The sequence below is a fragment of the Thamnophis sirtalis genome, unplaced genomic scaffold (genome assembly GCF_051295495.1).
Source record: "Thamnophis sirtalis isolate CommonGarterSnake01/CBP01778 unplaced genomic scaffold, rThaSir2_p1.2 scaffold_4, whole genome shotgun sequence".
Taxonomy (NCBI): Eukaryota; Metazoa; Chordata; class Lepidosauria; order Squamata; family Natricidae; genus Thamnophis; species Thamnophis sirtalis.
This window is the reverse complement of record NW_028261384.1, coordinates 98,353,712-98,369,683: the sequence shown is the minus strand read 5'-3', so window position 1 is coordinate 98,369,683 and position 15,972 is coordinate 98,353,712. Positions and strand designations below refer to the sequence as shown.

The 15,972-nt window shown below is 39.8% G+C and overlaps 1 protein-coding gene across 3 annotated transcripts in view; it reads right to left on the bottom strand.

The window, feature by feature from the left end:
- The window catches only part of STAT3 (signal transducer and activator of transcription 3), a 55,966-nt gene that overhangs the window by 7,857 nt on the left and 32,137 nt on the right, over positions 1–15,972 (bottom strand). For all 3 annotated transcript variants that reach the window (XM_087713529.1, XM_014056508.2, XM_014056507.2), the window contains 16 exons: positions 15,503–15,598; positions 15,315–15,396; positions 13,134–13,228; positions 10,875–11,026; positions 10,230–10,388; positions 9,474–9,566; positions 8,468–8,527; positions 8,307–8,336; positions 8,041–8,134; positions 7,514–7,561; positions 3,907–3,990; positions 2,279–2,377; positions 2,047–2,182; positions 966–1,018; positions 785–879; positions 233–372 (listed from right to left, as the gene is read on the bottom strand). In XM_087713529.1, the coding sequence (XP_087569655.1) occupies positions 233–372; positions 785–879; positions 966–1,018; positions 2,047–2,182; positions 2,279–2,377; positions 3,907–3,990; positions 7,514–7,561; positions 8,041–8,134; positions 8,307–8,336; positions 8,468–8,527; positions 9,474–9,566; positions 10,230–10,388; positions 10,875–11,026; positions 13,134–13,228; positions 15,315–15,396; positions 15,503–15,598 (1,516 nt within the window). The remainder of the gene's footprint in view (positions 1–232; positions 373–784; positions 880–965; positions 1,019–2,046; positions 2,183–2,278; positions 2,378–3,906; positions 3,991–7,513; positions 7,562–8,040; positions 8,135–8,306; positions 8,337–8,467; positions 8,528–9,473; positions 9,567–10,229; positions 10,389–10,874; positions 11,027–13,133; positions 13,229–15,314; positions 15,397–15,502; positions 15,599–15,972) is intronic.

The following is a 15,972-nucleotide window of genomic DNA, read 5'->3' as shown; positions in this document are numbered from 1 at the left end:
TTGGGGGTAAGCTGAGAAAGGTGGAAGAAAAGAGGAGGATGACCATCAGCAAGCTGGATGGGCACAATGTCAATGGTGATAAGATGCACCACTGGAAGACCTGGAAGACTGGGCTAGATACAGTTTATCATAGATAAAATCTATGTGGTCACTAAGAGTTGGCTAAGACTTCTTAGCACATCATCCAGCCTGGCACAGGGCACTTTTATCATTTCAGGATTGCATTCCTTACCACTAATATCTTTCTCCACCCATGTGAAAGTGATTCCACCTTCCTTGCTGCTTTCGCTGAAACGCAACAAAAAGGTTCCTGGAGGCTTTGTGCTCAGGATGGCTCTTTCCCTCTCTTTGCTGATGAAGCCCATGATATATCTAGAGAAGGAAGAGGAGGAGAAATATGTAGTTTCAATATGGTAAATTTTTAAAATAATCACAAAATCATAGAGTTGGTTGTAATTATGCAGGACAGTGATTCCCCAAACCTTTTGCTCATTTGAAATTCTGGATGCATCTCAAGGATTATCACAAAATGGCTATCTGCTGTAGTCAACATGGCCAGTTTATTTTATGGATACATTTATTGTATTGTTAAAGCAGTGCTTTTAAAATTGACTTAAGATCCAAATGCCAGTGTCCTCAAATTTGGGGGGAGGGGGACAGGCAACCCCAAATTGTGGGAGGCTGGTTTAGAACTTTCTCACCTTTGAGGACCGATAAGTGACAAGGACAACTTTTTCTAGACGGAGATGCTGTCAACAATTATGATTTTTCTGATCATGCTTACCCTTCATTCCAAAGTGCCAAGATGTACTTCTTCACTAGGTCAATTATATTGTCCAGCCACACCCAGAATGAAAAGCCTTTTCCTGCCATGTTCTCCTGTAGAGGGTAAATCAAGACGGCCATTAAGCAAACTGGCTCACAGTTTGACCCACGATCATATGCCTCACTTTCCAAACCCTTACCTTGCAGAATTTGGCCCATGTTATTTGGCATCCAGAGTAATTGACACCAGGTCCTAGGACAAATAATGAGAATGGATGAAAAAAACATTTATTTGTTTGTATTCCTCCCTTATTATTTTTACAAATAACATGAGGTGGCAAACATATCCAACATACTTTTGTCCTCCTGTTTTACCAAAAAAACACCATATGAAGTGAGTTGGACTGAGAATGACTGGAGAGACATCCAGCCAGCTTTCATGGCTAAGGAAAGACTTGAACTCAAAAAACTTCTATTTTTTAGCCTGGTGCCTTAACCATTAGACCAAAAATATTAAAATCAAATCAAAATTAAAGCGAGCCATTATGGTATAGTTACAGTTTTAAACTTTCAGCAATGATAAAGGAGGGCCAGATTCTAATCCCTTGATCTGCCATTGAGGGTCGCTAGAAAGCTCCTGGGCAGCTGTTCACTGGATTCATATACTCAACTAACACAAAATATAACTTTGTTTGCTCTGGCTTAATGTTCATGGATGTTGCAGGGGGGAATAGGCATCATGTGCATCATATACATAAATAATGTCATCATGGTTTGCAAAAGACACCCATCTTAGCATGCTGGGTTAATCTAAATGTTGTGGTTTGTAATCCAGAGGTTATTGGTTAGCATGTTATGTGATCTCAGCTAACTGTGATTGGTCCAAGAATCCAAATAAGCCACTGTGATCATGTGTTTAAATTGGACAGCTATCACTGCTCACTTGAGATGTTGGCAACGGGAGATAAATCCCTCCATACCATCTTGATTTTCTTGGAGGAAAGGCACTTTTAAAAGCAAGGTAATAGCTGTTTTACATGTTTTTCAGGAATTTAGGGTGATGTGGGAGGGGATTGCCAGCACTGAAGCATTCTGTACATACTCTGGGCCTGGGTTTCAATAATCAGCCAATGATTCCCCAACTCTATATTTGAAAATTCTGTTATGAGTTCAAAACTGAGATCCTTGGGCTTTAACAAACCCCTAGTCAAGCTGGGAAGATGACAATCACTTAGCATCAATACATGTTAAATGTGTGTGTGTGTGTGTGGTTGTTGTTACCAAGTAGCTTTTCGGCAAGAGTCGTCAACTGTTCTATGCTGAGTCCCCGTTTGGTGGTTGAGGAGAACTGCCAGCTGAGCACCTCAGCAACTTGATCCCATGTGCCAATGGGTGGCTTTGTGAAAAAGTTCACGTTCTGCCAAGAGAGGAATTACTCATGATTCATGAAATCAGGAGAAACGGCCTCTTCCTCCCCATTCCTCTGCACTGGTGAATTTATAGCATAGCATACCTTGGGATTATTTGTCAGCATGTTGTACCACAAAATGGATGCCCATGCATTTGGCATCTGGCAAATGTTGGAGATCACCACTACTGGAAGTGAATGGGTCTAGGAGAATAAAATACAAGTTACGTGAGCATATCTTTTTTGGGAACTTAGGATCTTATTCTTCACAAGCAAATTAAATATATTTTTAGTTCTCCCATCTCACTAATCAGGACGTTCAGGAGATCATTTTACAACATTCATCTTAATGTTGAGCTGTGGTATCAATATTAAAAGGCTGATATGGTAAGAGCAGTTTAACAATTGTTTCTGCTTTATTGGGCCATGGCAAATTCTAAGATTGAAAGTGCATTGACCCACTTTGATTTTCTAGATTCCCTTTTTCAGAAACGTCCTTAGTCTGGATTTTTAAGTTTGGGGACTCATATTTCAGAGAAAGATTTATAGCATAAACTAATCATTGGGACTACAGTATTTTTCAGAGTATAAGATGCACCTTTTTCCCTCAAAAAAGAGGCTGAAAATCTGGGTGCTTCTTATACAGTGAATACAGATTTTTTGCCTCCCGAAACCCCGCCCTCTTCACCAAAATGGCTGTGCTTAGCCTCTAGGAAGCTTTTAGAGAGCTCCTGGGGGCTGGGGAAGGCAGAAATGAGTGAAAAACAGGGGGATTTTTGCTCAAATCCCCCCCTGCAGTCCCCAGGAGTACTCTATAAGCCTCCTAAAGGCTATGCATGCAATTTTTTTGACAAGAAAATGGGCCCATTTTTGCAAAAAAAGGGCCATTTTTTGCTCGCTTTTGGGGGGGCACCCCCCAGGAGCACTATGCAAGCCCCCTAAAGACTATTCATGCCTTTTGTGGTGGGGGGGGGAATAGCCTGTTTTTGTGAAAAACAGGGTGTTTGGGGGAGGTTTGCAGAGTGCAAAAACTTTTTTTTAAAAAATTGCCTATTCAAAAACTTGGTACGTCTTATACTCAGGAGCGTCTTATACTCCGAAAAATACAGTATATTCGTTTAAGGAAGTGGGTGCTTTCAGAGGAATAGTTCCTTACATAAAGGCAAAATAAATACCACCTACAATGACTGTATGTCCATTACAGTCCTTTATTTTAGAAAGCTTTAAATTCATTTAATTTAATTATTCTGTTTGTTTATTTATTTATTTATTTATTTATCAATCATTCATTCAACTGTAGTACCCCCTATCTCACTATCATTTTTTTGTTTTTGTTTTTGAATCATCCTTTGTAAAGCAAAGTTATGATGTTTAGTTTATAAATATTTTTTATTCTTTAGAACTTTCTTTCAGATTTGCTCCTTTTTCAGGTTTGTTCTTTATTTTTTCCAAGAAAATATGGTCATTGTACACTGTTAGTGAAATTCGTCATATGGGCATCATTATCTCCTTTATGTGTTTTCTTGGAAACTGTTACCTGAATGTTACCATAATTCAAATAAAGCTTCTTGCTTCCTGTAGTATATTTGATTTTGTTCTTGGAAAAATTCCAAGATGTTATCTAAACTATTACTACAATACAGAAGCTTCCATTCCAGCCATAAATAAGCCTTCTCATCAAGAAGTAAAGCTACAGTTAAGTTAATAGATCTGGTAATATGACAGATTCTTACCTCCAGGTCAATTTTCAAACCTTGGTGGTAAACTTCTGTCTCAAATGTAATAAGATGGAGTTCTTCTGTGACGATGAGAGAAGCCTGAAAAGAAAATGATGAGAGAAAAAAGTTAAAATTTTCATAAATTATGTACATATCTAGTTATCATTCACCTTTCAACATAAGCTTAAGAGTGCAAAAAAGAAGTTAAAAATAGTAAGCTGAAGAAATTAAAGGCACTGAATAAGAAAAAGAAACATCTGACACTAATTTACACCAATAGAGGTTCATAACCCCTTCTGTCCTGGCCAACCATCCCTGATTCCACCACAAACATAATGCTTCCTACATTGTTGTTGTTGTTTTCTTATCTCAAGATTTCACTGCCTAAATTCAATTATAATTTTCCCAGTCATCCACCTTAATGTCCTTTTCAAACCTTAGACTGATGGCAATAAAAAAAGCAAGGCAGTTACATATTTGTGAACTTTTATCTACCTGTCAACAATCACTCAACAGAAACTTAGGTAGAAACAAAGGGGTGCTGTTAAACAAAGAGCAAAGTCTTGGAAAAACAGAAAATATGAGTTCTTCCTCGTTAAACATGTCAGTGTTGTAAATCTATTTGTATGAAGAAACTAAAGACAGGAAAGCTAGATTTTCCAAGAACAGACAATGAGGCAAGACCTAAAGAATTTCAGATAGAAAACTGGTCCAGAAAATCAAGCCAAATGATGGGAATTCACAGGAACAATATTCAAAAAGTATAAGGGTTTTTTCCCCCCCTCCAAAGGGCATAGAATCTGGAGGTTCCCATTATATAGTGAAATTTCTGTAATTAGAATAGTTAAGAATTCCTTCCGTGGAGTCATGCTGATCTCTACTGGTCATTAGATGGAAGTATAATTTAGAGCTTGGTACTTCAAAAAGCCATGTTTGCTATCCTAATCAGCAGTCTCTTGGACTGAGTCTCTGATCCTCATGCAGAAATATCTGATAACCCGCAGTCATCAAAAAAGGGGCCTCAAGAGGGTGTGGGAGGCCTGCAGAGTGCTCCTGGGGAGTGGGGAGAGCAAAACCGGGTCCATTTTTCGCTTGTTTTTTACCTCCCCAACCCCAGGAGCACTTTGCAGGTCTCCCAAACCCTCTGTGCATCCATTTTTGTGAAAAACTGGATGTGCGGGGCGGGGTTTTGGAGGCCAAAAATGCTGTATTTAATGTATAAGACACACCCAGATTTTCACCCTCTTTTTTTGTGGGAGGGGTGGTAAAAATGTATGTCTTATACTCAGAAAAGTACGGTACATGTTGAGAGTCTGCTAGTCAATAAGATTCTGGTATCTCCCATAAAGCTTCCTTAGGTCTAACATGCTGGTGACTTCATATTCTGCCTGATAATTGGATAATGATAATGACAGTTGGAGAGACGTGGTGACTCAGTGGCTAAAACACTGAGCTTGTTGATCAGAAAGGTTGGCAGTTGGCAGTACTAGCACCACGTAACTGAGTGAGCTCCCATTACTTGTCCCAGCTTCTGCCAACCTAGCAGTTTGAAAGCACGTAAAAATGCAAGTAGAAAAATAGAGACCACCTTTGGTGGGAAGGTTAGAGGGCTCAACAACATCACCTATACATGACGTACATATTTCTCGGTAGGTGGAAGAACAAATTAAGTAAAATGATACCCAGATAAATAATAAGAAATTGGTCCAGGAAACCCCACAAATGCTGATCAAGTGCTGGGAAACTGTGAAAACTCCATAGAGATTGTGCAAAACAACTGTATACTCAATATTGTCATGTGGGTTAGGAAACAGGTTTTTTTTTACTAATCACTTTCAGATTTCCCCTCTTGGGAAATCGTTTGGTGGAAATCCAGGTCTTTTGCATGCACTCAAAGAGTTCTAAAATTTGTTGGAAAGAGCATCTGTTGCAAATAATGATCTGGATGACTCTTTTTTCCAATGAAAAAATATAGAGCTGCAACTGATGGCAGGAAAGAATGGAATAATTGTTCCTTTTAATGTTTTTGAGATGACGTCCCTCAGTGTTGCCAATGTAGAATCCAAGAGGCAGTAAATCTGGATGAAGGAAATTTGATCTATCCAACATTCACTGCATATCTATAGACCCCTCATATCCTGGACATGAATTGTTTCAACTTCTAGCCTCAAAACGATGCTATAGGGCCGTGATGGCGACCCTATGGCAGAGCCCTCTCTGTGGGCACACATGCTGTCATCAACTGCTTTCCTGGTTTCTGGTTTCAGCCATGTGAGCTTTGTGCGTGCCGGAGCCCTGTAAACCCAAAGACCAGCTGGCTCTGGCACATGGGAAGACCAGCTGGCTGATGCGCATGCACACATGGGAAACCCAAAGACCAGCTGGCTCTGGCACACGCGAAGACCAGCTGGCTGATGCGCATGCATGCATGGGAAACCAGAAGACCAGCTGGCTCTGGCACATGCGAAGACCGGCTGGCTGATGTGCATGCATGCATGGGAAACCAGAAGAGCAGCTGGCTCTGGCACACATGAAGACCAGCTGGCTGATGCACATGCACACACGGGAAACCCAAAGACCAGCTGGCTCTGGCACACGCGAAGACCAGCTGGCTGATGCGCATGCACACACGGGAAACCCAAAGACCAGCTGGCTCTGGCACATGCGAAGACCAGCTGGCTGATGTGCATGCACGCACGGGAAACCCGAAGACCAGCTGGCTCTGGCACATGCGAAGACCGGCTGGCTGATGTGCATGCACGCATGGGAAACCCGAAGACCAGCTGGCTCTGGCACATGCGAAGACCGGCTGGCTGATGTGCATGCATGCACGGGAAACCAGAAGAGCAGCTGGCTCTGGCACACATGAAGACCAGCTGGCTGATGCACATGCACACACGGGAAACCCAAAGACCAGCTGGCTCTGGCACACGCGAAGACCAGCTGGCTGATGTGCATGCATGCATGGGAAACCAGAAGAGCAGCTGGCTCTGGCACACGTGAAGACCAGCTGGCTGATGAGCATGCACTCACTGGAAACCCAAAGACCAGATGGATCTGGCACACGCAAAGACCAGCTGGCTGATGAGCATGCATGCATTGGAAACCAGAAGAGTAGCGGGCAATAGCCCGCAGGCCACCTCTGGCATGCGTGCGATAGGTTCACCATCACGGCAGTGGAGCATAACATGCTACAGACACCAGCTTATGGATTCCTACTTGGAAATACACTAAAATAAACCAGTTAAAAATTACACAGTTTAATTTTTTTGTTCTCTCAGAAACATGGCAATTCTTATTTTGTTTAAGATCCCTTCAGATTAAACAATGAAATGACAAAAGAATGGGGATCAGGATTAAAAATACCCTGTTCAACTTATTTCTAAGAGTGACCATTTCCCTTCCTCAGTATTATTCTATTTTTGTTCATGAAAGATACTTTGGATGTTATTCAAAGACTGAAAAGCTCTAGAAACTCAATTGTAAAAGGGAGGAGACCAAGCAAGAGCAAAATAAGGAGAAGGGATAGAACTATTGCTATTTAACTCATCACCATCAAACTCCATCACTAACCCAACTTAAAACAATTAATTTAAAACCATCCCCATGATGGGATACTCACATCACAATTGGCTCTTCCACCATTACCACATCTCTGCTCTCTCAGTGTCTGTGTATGAGTGAAAAAAAGTATTACATTGGGTTGGTTGGTTTGGACTTACCTGAGACCTTCCCTACAAAACAATCTAAAAATATATTTGCTTCTCTTCTTTGCTACAATGCCAAAAAAAATGTTCACAGCTTATGTTTCCATTTTATGAACTTCAGCTTGTCATGGTGCCTGAACTGATGAAAAATGTGGCACATCATTAGCAATAAGAATGTAATGATTTTATACTTTATACAAGTGATTTGTTTCTATTATCTATTGTGATGATTAATCACACTTAATGGCGAAGGGCGTATCTTTAAATAGCAGCCACTAAAATGGAAAGTGGATTATTTTATGATCAAATAAAAGAATAGAGAAGGAGGAGGAGGAGGAGGAGGAGGAGGAGGAGGAGAAAAGCATTATCAAAGACAAGAATGCTTTCGTTCATCTTTGTTACTTCCATGATAGGCCCACATTTATTTAAAAAAAATGCTTACCAAATGTTTGAATTCTGCAGAAAGGCTTCCATTGTTGGACTCCTCCATGTTCATCACCTTAGTATTTGTTCCCAAGATATTAAACTTCCGGGATCTTGATAAGCCAAAGATAGGTACACCTTTAGACTGTCTAAGCAATTATCAAAATAACAACACCCTAAACAAGAACAAACTAGCTCCTCCCAAGACGCTTTGGTAATCACATATCTGAGATTAATCAGTAACTTCCCAAAAGTAGTATTTAAAGTGTGACATCTTAAACTTACCCCCGAAGGGCAGCCACTTCACCAGAATCCCTGCAAGAAAGGAATAAATGTGCCTCATAAAATCAGGAGAAAATGAATATACTGATAATACTACATAAAAGTAAAAAAAAAAGGCTGAAGTTTTCAATTTAATATAAAATGAGCATTTTATATGAACATACTTGTCAATGCAAACTTTGATTTTCAGCTGATAATTCAGCTCTGGAAACTTAACCAGTAACCTACAGAAGAGAAAATAAACATTAACATCTAAAAACATATCTCTCCCTACTCCTGCTTATCAGTAACACACACAAACACACAATGAATCTGTAATTTATCTGATCCATACTAGGCTAAACTGATGATGGGAGGGACAGGACTAGCAACTATTCACTGACATTAGTATAAACCCCAGTAAGAAAATGACACTTATCCTAACATAAGGCAAAATAGGACCCATTATACTTACCATTATTTATTTGACGGTTTCTTAATTGCAATTTGCAAGTGTGGAGATAGGTAACAATGTAAATCCCTTACCTTTCATTATCTAAAATAATTTTAACAGTTCTCAAAGACTGCTTCAGTGACTTCTTCAATTACAGAACTTACAGAATAACATGATTGGAAGGGACCTTGTAGGTCTTCTAGTCCAACCCGCTGCTCAAACAGGAGACCATGTATCATTTCTGACAAGTGGCTGTGCAGTCACTTCTTGAAAGCCTCCAGTGTTGGAACATTTACAACTTCTGGAGGCAAGTTGTTCCACTGATTAATTGTTCTGTCAAGAAATTTCTCCTTATTTCTATGTTGAATCTCTCCTTGATCAGTTTCCAAATCACTGTCTGGCCTTTGGGAGCTTTGGAAAACAGCTTGACCTCTTCCTCTCTGTGCAGCCCATCAAATATTGGATTACTGCTTTTATGTCACTCCTAGCCCTTCTCTTCACTCAAGACTAGCCATACACAGTTCTTGCAACTTGGAAAAACCCACATAACCCCTCTTTGCCGTTTGCAAAATACATTTTGCAAATTATAAAACAATTTATGAAAGTTGCAGAATTCAGTTTTTCTGATGAAGAACTTAGGTTATTTTAAATAAGTATGCTTAATTTAGAATGTGTGTATGGCCTTGCTTTCAGCACCCTCCTTCCTATTTCAAATGTCTTGTGAGCAGAAAACTCACCGTACTTTTGTTGTAAATTGTACTCCAGTTTTGATAACAAGTGGACGATCTGGATGCATTGGCATACAGGGCTGCCGCTCGACCACAAAAGCACTGTTAAAAGCAAAGGGAAGATCAGTGGTGATTAATGGGGGGAATTATGAGAAAAGAAGTGTTAGTAGTTCAAATTTACAAGTTCACTGAAAAGTTACAACAGTAATGCCTGACAACTATACTTGACTCAATTTTTAAGTAAAACAGTCAGTCATATTTGGGATTCATACTGCTCTAAAATTTATGATATACTTCTCAAATGAAAAACAAAATGCATTATCAGTACCAAAAATACAGGTTTCAAGATAAAATGCACAGTGGACTTGTGCAATTTTTCATGTATTCTCTTTTTAAAAATTGCAGATTAATGCAGTAATACTACAGGACACAGTTATGAATAAGTAACTGTAAAATACTCTTGTTCTCAGGAGTGTGCCTGGCTCTTTCTCTTATAATTTTCCACGTTGGTCAAGACTGTCTTGTCTGAACTCTCATTTGAAGTTAATTTTGGCTGAAGTGTATTTTGTATTTGTTTATTTGGTTTTAATTTTTGGACTCTAATAAACTTCCAGGAATGAGTTTTGTGTTATTTATTTACTATATACATAAATCAGACAAACTTGTGGTTGATTGTAAGTAGTCGGTTTCTATGTGCAATATTTCAGCACTGCCAACTTCAGAGAACTTGATCTTTTCCACACACCCAGGACAAACAGACAGTACCTCTTCATGAGATTCCTGAATAATTCCACAATACGCTCTTCCAGCAATGGCCGGTGTTGAACAATTGGGTCCCCCTTGTAGGAGACTTTCTGCTGCAGCTCCTCAAGTTTCTTAATCTGCTGACGTGTTTGAAGTTGTGACTCAGCCAAGGATGTTATCCTGGGTTGAAGGGTAGGAATGGAACAAGATAAAAACTGCTATACCTTATATCAACGTAATTGAGTAACTATACTTTTTACCTAAGGAGGCAATCGTAACTATTTTCTCCTGGTTTCTAGATAAATTTATACAATTTATACAATCACCCAACTAAGTTAGGAATGGATATCCTGCAGTTCTGGCATACCCATTAGTCAGGTAAGATGGGACTATAGTTTAATAGCGTCTGGATCATACAAGGAACCTGATTGAGCAGAAATTCCTGATCTAGATCTACTAGTAATGTCAACTCTACAATAACTTTTAATGTGGAGAGGCTGTCCTCCATATTTTCTATTCACGAATATTTTCTATGTATTTCAATGACCTTTTCATTTGGAAGATGGATTAGAAAGAGCTTACAATATATTCTCATTTTGTAACTTTACTGAAAGATAACTGGCAACAGGTTCTGCAAACAAAAAAGCAGCCAGAATCCATTCTTACCAGTTCTCCAGACGATCTAGGCAGATGTTGGGTGGTCCACCAATACATGCAATCTGCTGTCTCCTCTTCCAATCAGCCAGTTCCTCATCCACTAATGTTTTCTGCACATATTCCATGGCAGATAAGAGCCCAGCCAGTTCACTCACAATCCCCTTTGAGAGGAAGGAACAGGAATGTTGACAATTCTTTTCTGTTCTTATTTATCATCTCATGTTTAAATACAATAGTCCTTGCTTAATGGATGTTGTTCAGTGACCTTTTGGAATTACAACACCACTGAATAGACATATGACTGGTCTTCAAAGTTCCAAACATTACAGTGCCTTGATGGTCAGTGAACAAAATTCAGGTCCACTCAGGCTTACCTGCATGTTCAACTACTTTTTGGCTGCCTTCCACCTGCTGTGGCCAACTATCGCCACTGCGCCACCTTCTTTTGTGCTGGTGCAATAAGAGTATCTTTTGCACTTCATCCATGGCCTCCCTGGCCAGGGACTTTTTTTGTGTGAGAGAAGGACCTTGTCAGAAGGACTTCTTTTGTACTGGTATAGCCAGGGCCCTCTTTCATGTGCCTACCTTTTAAAATTTTGCAGGAAAGCCACATGTGATTGGACAAGGCCTTATGAAATTTGGTCAAGGGCAGGGGCAGCTAACAGCTGCCTTGAAAATGCCAGGGCAGGTGTTCATCAGCAGAGGCAGGAAGAAGACAACGAAGGGCAGTAAGGGGCAACAAGGACAGCAAGCATTGGGTGGCAAGGTTGGCAGAGATGGCCGAGTGAATGGCAGACTAAAGAGCAGAGTTGGGGAATAAATAGATGGGTGGAGAAAAATAAAGAGAAGGCAGTCCCTTATCTTACCAAAGCTTGGAGCAGGGAGGGAAGTCAGGAGCTACTTGGATTGGGATGGGTTCCCAGCTAACAACCGATGGAATTTGGTTGGTGACCGCAACTGTGACTGCCAGGATTGTGATTGCAAAATAATGTAGTCATTACTTAGCAATGTAAATTCTGTAACATTGCTTGGCAATGTAAATTCCAATTCTGGATAGCACTGTAACTCAAGGATATCTGTATATTTTTAATCAATTAAATATGATATTTAAATATGAGTTATATCCAGACTTATTCTCAGAACAGTAAGAATAGCTGGTTAGTCACAAATGATGTCCTTTGAGTTCAATGAGTATAAGAATGACTAAGTCCAGATTTATTGTAATAATTATAAATGGTGCCTCTGCCCATGTTTGAGCCACTTAAAATGAAATATTGGACAAATGTAATCATAATAAACTAACGTTCTTTAGAATTCTACTTTAGTATTATGATAAAATAAATCTTTATGAATTTAATGTTAAGAGAGAAACAAACTATGGTTCACATGGTAGTAGACAAACTCAGAAATAGAACTTCCTGATTAGTCTCTCTCCTACTAGCACAAGAGTTGAGCGGCGTTAGCTACAAATAAATTTTTACCTTAATGTATACTTAGCTCTATTAGCTGTAGGCTTGCTTAAAAAATCTTTTTTTTTGCTTTTAAGTGAGTGTTAATTGGAAAGGGGGATCCAATTGGAAAGGGGGATCTCCTTTAATAAATAAGAGGAATCAAATAATGCACCTTTCCCAGCGAGCATTCAGAATTGTATACTTCAGTTTTTAGACCTTCCCAGCCAATACAGATATTCCTAAGAATTTGAGTCTTTGAAATCCATTCATTGGGGATATCAATAATGGTAGAGGCTGCATTTAGCCAAAATGATGGTCCACAAAGTATTATATTTGGACTCACTTGTATAATATTTTGTTTAGGTTTAGTATAATATACGAATCTAACCAGTACCTAAAGAGGATCTCTCATTCTGCTTTGTGCAACCATCCATGGTGAACAAAGAGCAATATTTTTTTCCACACAAACCCTGACATCTGCTATACAACCTATCTAATGTGCCTTGTAGGTAAGGCGTGATGGCGCAGTGGTTAGAGTGCAGTACTGCAAGCTACTTCTGCTGATCACCGGCTGCCAGCAGTTTGGAAGATCGAATCTCACCAGGCTCAAGGTTGACTCAGGCTTCCATCCTTTCAAAGTGGGTAAAATGAGGACCCAGATGGTTGGGGGCAATATACTGACTCTGTAAACTGCTTAGAGAGGGCTGTAAAGGACTTTGAAGCGGTATATAAGTCTAAGTGCTATTGCTATTTTTGTTTTGGGAGAAGTGAATAAAAGATGTGGATGGCAAGATAACTTTCTCACAATAGCCCTCACCCTTCGCATTTGATCCAGTGCAGTTAGCATTTGCTCCAGCTGTTGCATCTTCTGGCGTGTCACTGACTGGTTGTTTCCATTCAGATCCTGCATATCTAAGAGATGGGAGAACATTATTTGAGCTCCAATATCAGAGGGATGTCCAATTCCTTCTCTTGCATATCTGTGATTCTCAGCTCATTTCTTCCTAGTAAACAAGCAGCTTGCTCCTATTTTAGGATTTCCTTACCACTTTTCTCATTTTGTACATTGTTCCTCTTTTCTCATTTTTTCCCCCCATTAGTTCCCCTCTAGATTTAGATCGTAACTGTTTTCATATAAACACATTCTCTAATCCAGCCCAGTACTCCACTCAGTGGCATCAGTGAAGAAGAAAAAAATGAATAAAATGGCATATAGAGACTCTTGTTGCAAACCCTGCCACTTTTGCACTTGCATCTAAACAAACCCGATCCCACGGGTGGGTATGGCCTAGTCATCCCAGCCAACTGGGTGGGCATAGTCTCTGGGATGGTCCCGCAGGACAACTCTGGGCCTATCACAGGCCAGATTCGAACTGCGAGCCACGTTTTTGACTTGTCTGGTCTAAACCATTCAAAAGTGGTGGGTGGGGCTTGTTCTGCCATGCTTTGTTACTCATCTTGCCAGTGTTAAATCCCATTCCAGCAGATGTTGTTACTGGTACTGTATAGATATACAATACACTCCCATCTTGAGGGCCATATCGGCTATAGATGATGATTAGTTGTTACCCAACAGTAACCTAAACACAACACATAAGGAAACAATGGGCTACCTTTCATCTCTACATTCTTTATAGTCACTTCCAATACAATGGGAATATGATCCCACTCTGAAGACTTTCCCAAACCCATTAACAGAGACAATCTTTTCATATATATATATATATATATATATATAGATAGATAGATAGATAGATAGATAGATAGATAGATAGATAGATAGATATAGATATAGATATAGATATAGATATAGATATAGATAGATAGATAGATAGATAGATAGATATAGATAGATATAGATATAGATAGTTATATTTATGCTGATAAATAAATAAAGGGATTTGTTATATTTATCAGCATAAATATAACAAATGTAACAAAAAAGGCAACAGTAAAAAATATTGGGTTTCTGTCTGTATGGTCTCTTGTGACGAGCCTAATGACAGAGAGTGGAAGTGTGACCTTCCTCCCATACTTGGGCATACCAGGGGTTGTGACTTTAAGTAGATATATATAGATATATAGATATATAGATATATATAGATATACACACACACACACACACACACACAAAAATTTTCATGGATGATTTAAAAGTTGATCTTTCTGTAGTTTGCACTGATCATTGTTTTTTTTCCAGCAATAGTTAGGACACTGTGCATAATTTATTCAATTTGCAAAATTGAACCTATTCTTTGAAGCAGAAATCCTACACCAGTGATGGGCAACCTTTTTGGTGTGGTGTGTCAAAAATCGGCAAAAAATCAAGCATAACTTGCGTTGTGTGTCACTTCGACAAAAACATAATTTTGCGCAATTTATAGTTTAAACTACAAAAATGTATAATGGCGCTCACAGTTCCCGTTGGCACTCCGCTGTTCCCTGCTGTGGTGCGGTCGTAACCAACAGTCCCAGGAGTAGACTCTCTGTGCCGGCCTGACTGGAGAGAGGCGCACACTGTTCCCGCGCTCCTCTCCTGCGGGTCCTCCCTCGCCGCGCTGATGACGTGTGTGCGCACGGCACGCACGCCTTACCAGCAGCCCCTGCGCTCAGAAAGGGGCGGCGGCGATACAGTAAGTGAGTGTGGGCGGGGGAGATCACACGTCTCCCCCCCCCGTTCCTCCAGCACAGATTCTTTCATCCTCGGCGGCCGTGCAGGAGCCGAGGATGAATCGCATGAAATCCTGTGCGTGTCACCCCAAATGGCTACACGTGTCAGCACTGACACGCGTGTCATAGGTTTGCCATCACTGTCCTACACAAACCGCTGTATCTCTATAAACTGTTGATCATAAATTTCTTGTCCCTAGTAGAACTTCATGCACAAATCCTGAAGTGCCTGGATTTAGTGTGCTTCACTTGTATCAAGTAGGAAATTAGATGAAATATGTATCTTTTAACCAGGAAATTCATTGGTTGCATAAAATTTATTACATACCACCTTGACTCTTCAAGGTCTTATAATTAAAATCAAAATCATCCTGCAGGTTCTCCACCACTTTCATCTTCTGCTCCAGATCCTATAAAAACCATGAAAATTGCACAGGATCATCACATTGGAAGGACTAGAAATATTCAACCAAGAATTTTGAACTATTCTTGATTCGGACATTCTGAGTTCCCTACCTGGACGCGCTTTCTAACATCTTGCAAGTGTTGTTCCAGCATCTGCTGTTTCTCTGTCACTACAGCAGCTGTAGGGTGGTTTGCCTGACCACCTTGCTATAGTAAAGTGGGAAGATACAGAAGAAAAAAATAAGAATAATAATTAATATCTTGCAAGTAATGGAGCTATTGTAATTGTGTGCTTGTGCTCAAAAATCCAACTTGGGAGTGCTGTTGACAAAATGCTTGTGAAAACAACAGTCTGGGTTTTGTTTTTTTGTTAGTAATGATATTATTTAAGATTTAGAAAAGGGAATAATTGGGCCAAACAATTGAAGAATCATTAAAAACAGCCACCTTATCCCAGGCCTTAGGATAGAGTGGCTGGGGAGTTCCCATACATTTGGTTTTTACTCCTAGCTGACTATGATTTGTCCTACATGTTTGTGTTCTTTCTTTTTTTCTTCTTTCTTTCTTTCTTTCTTTCTTTC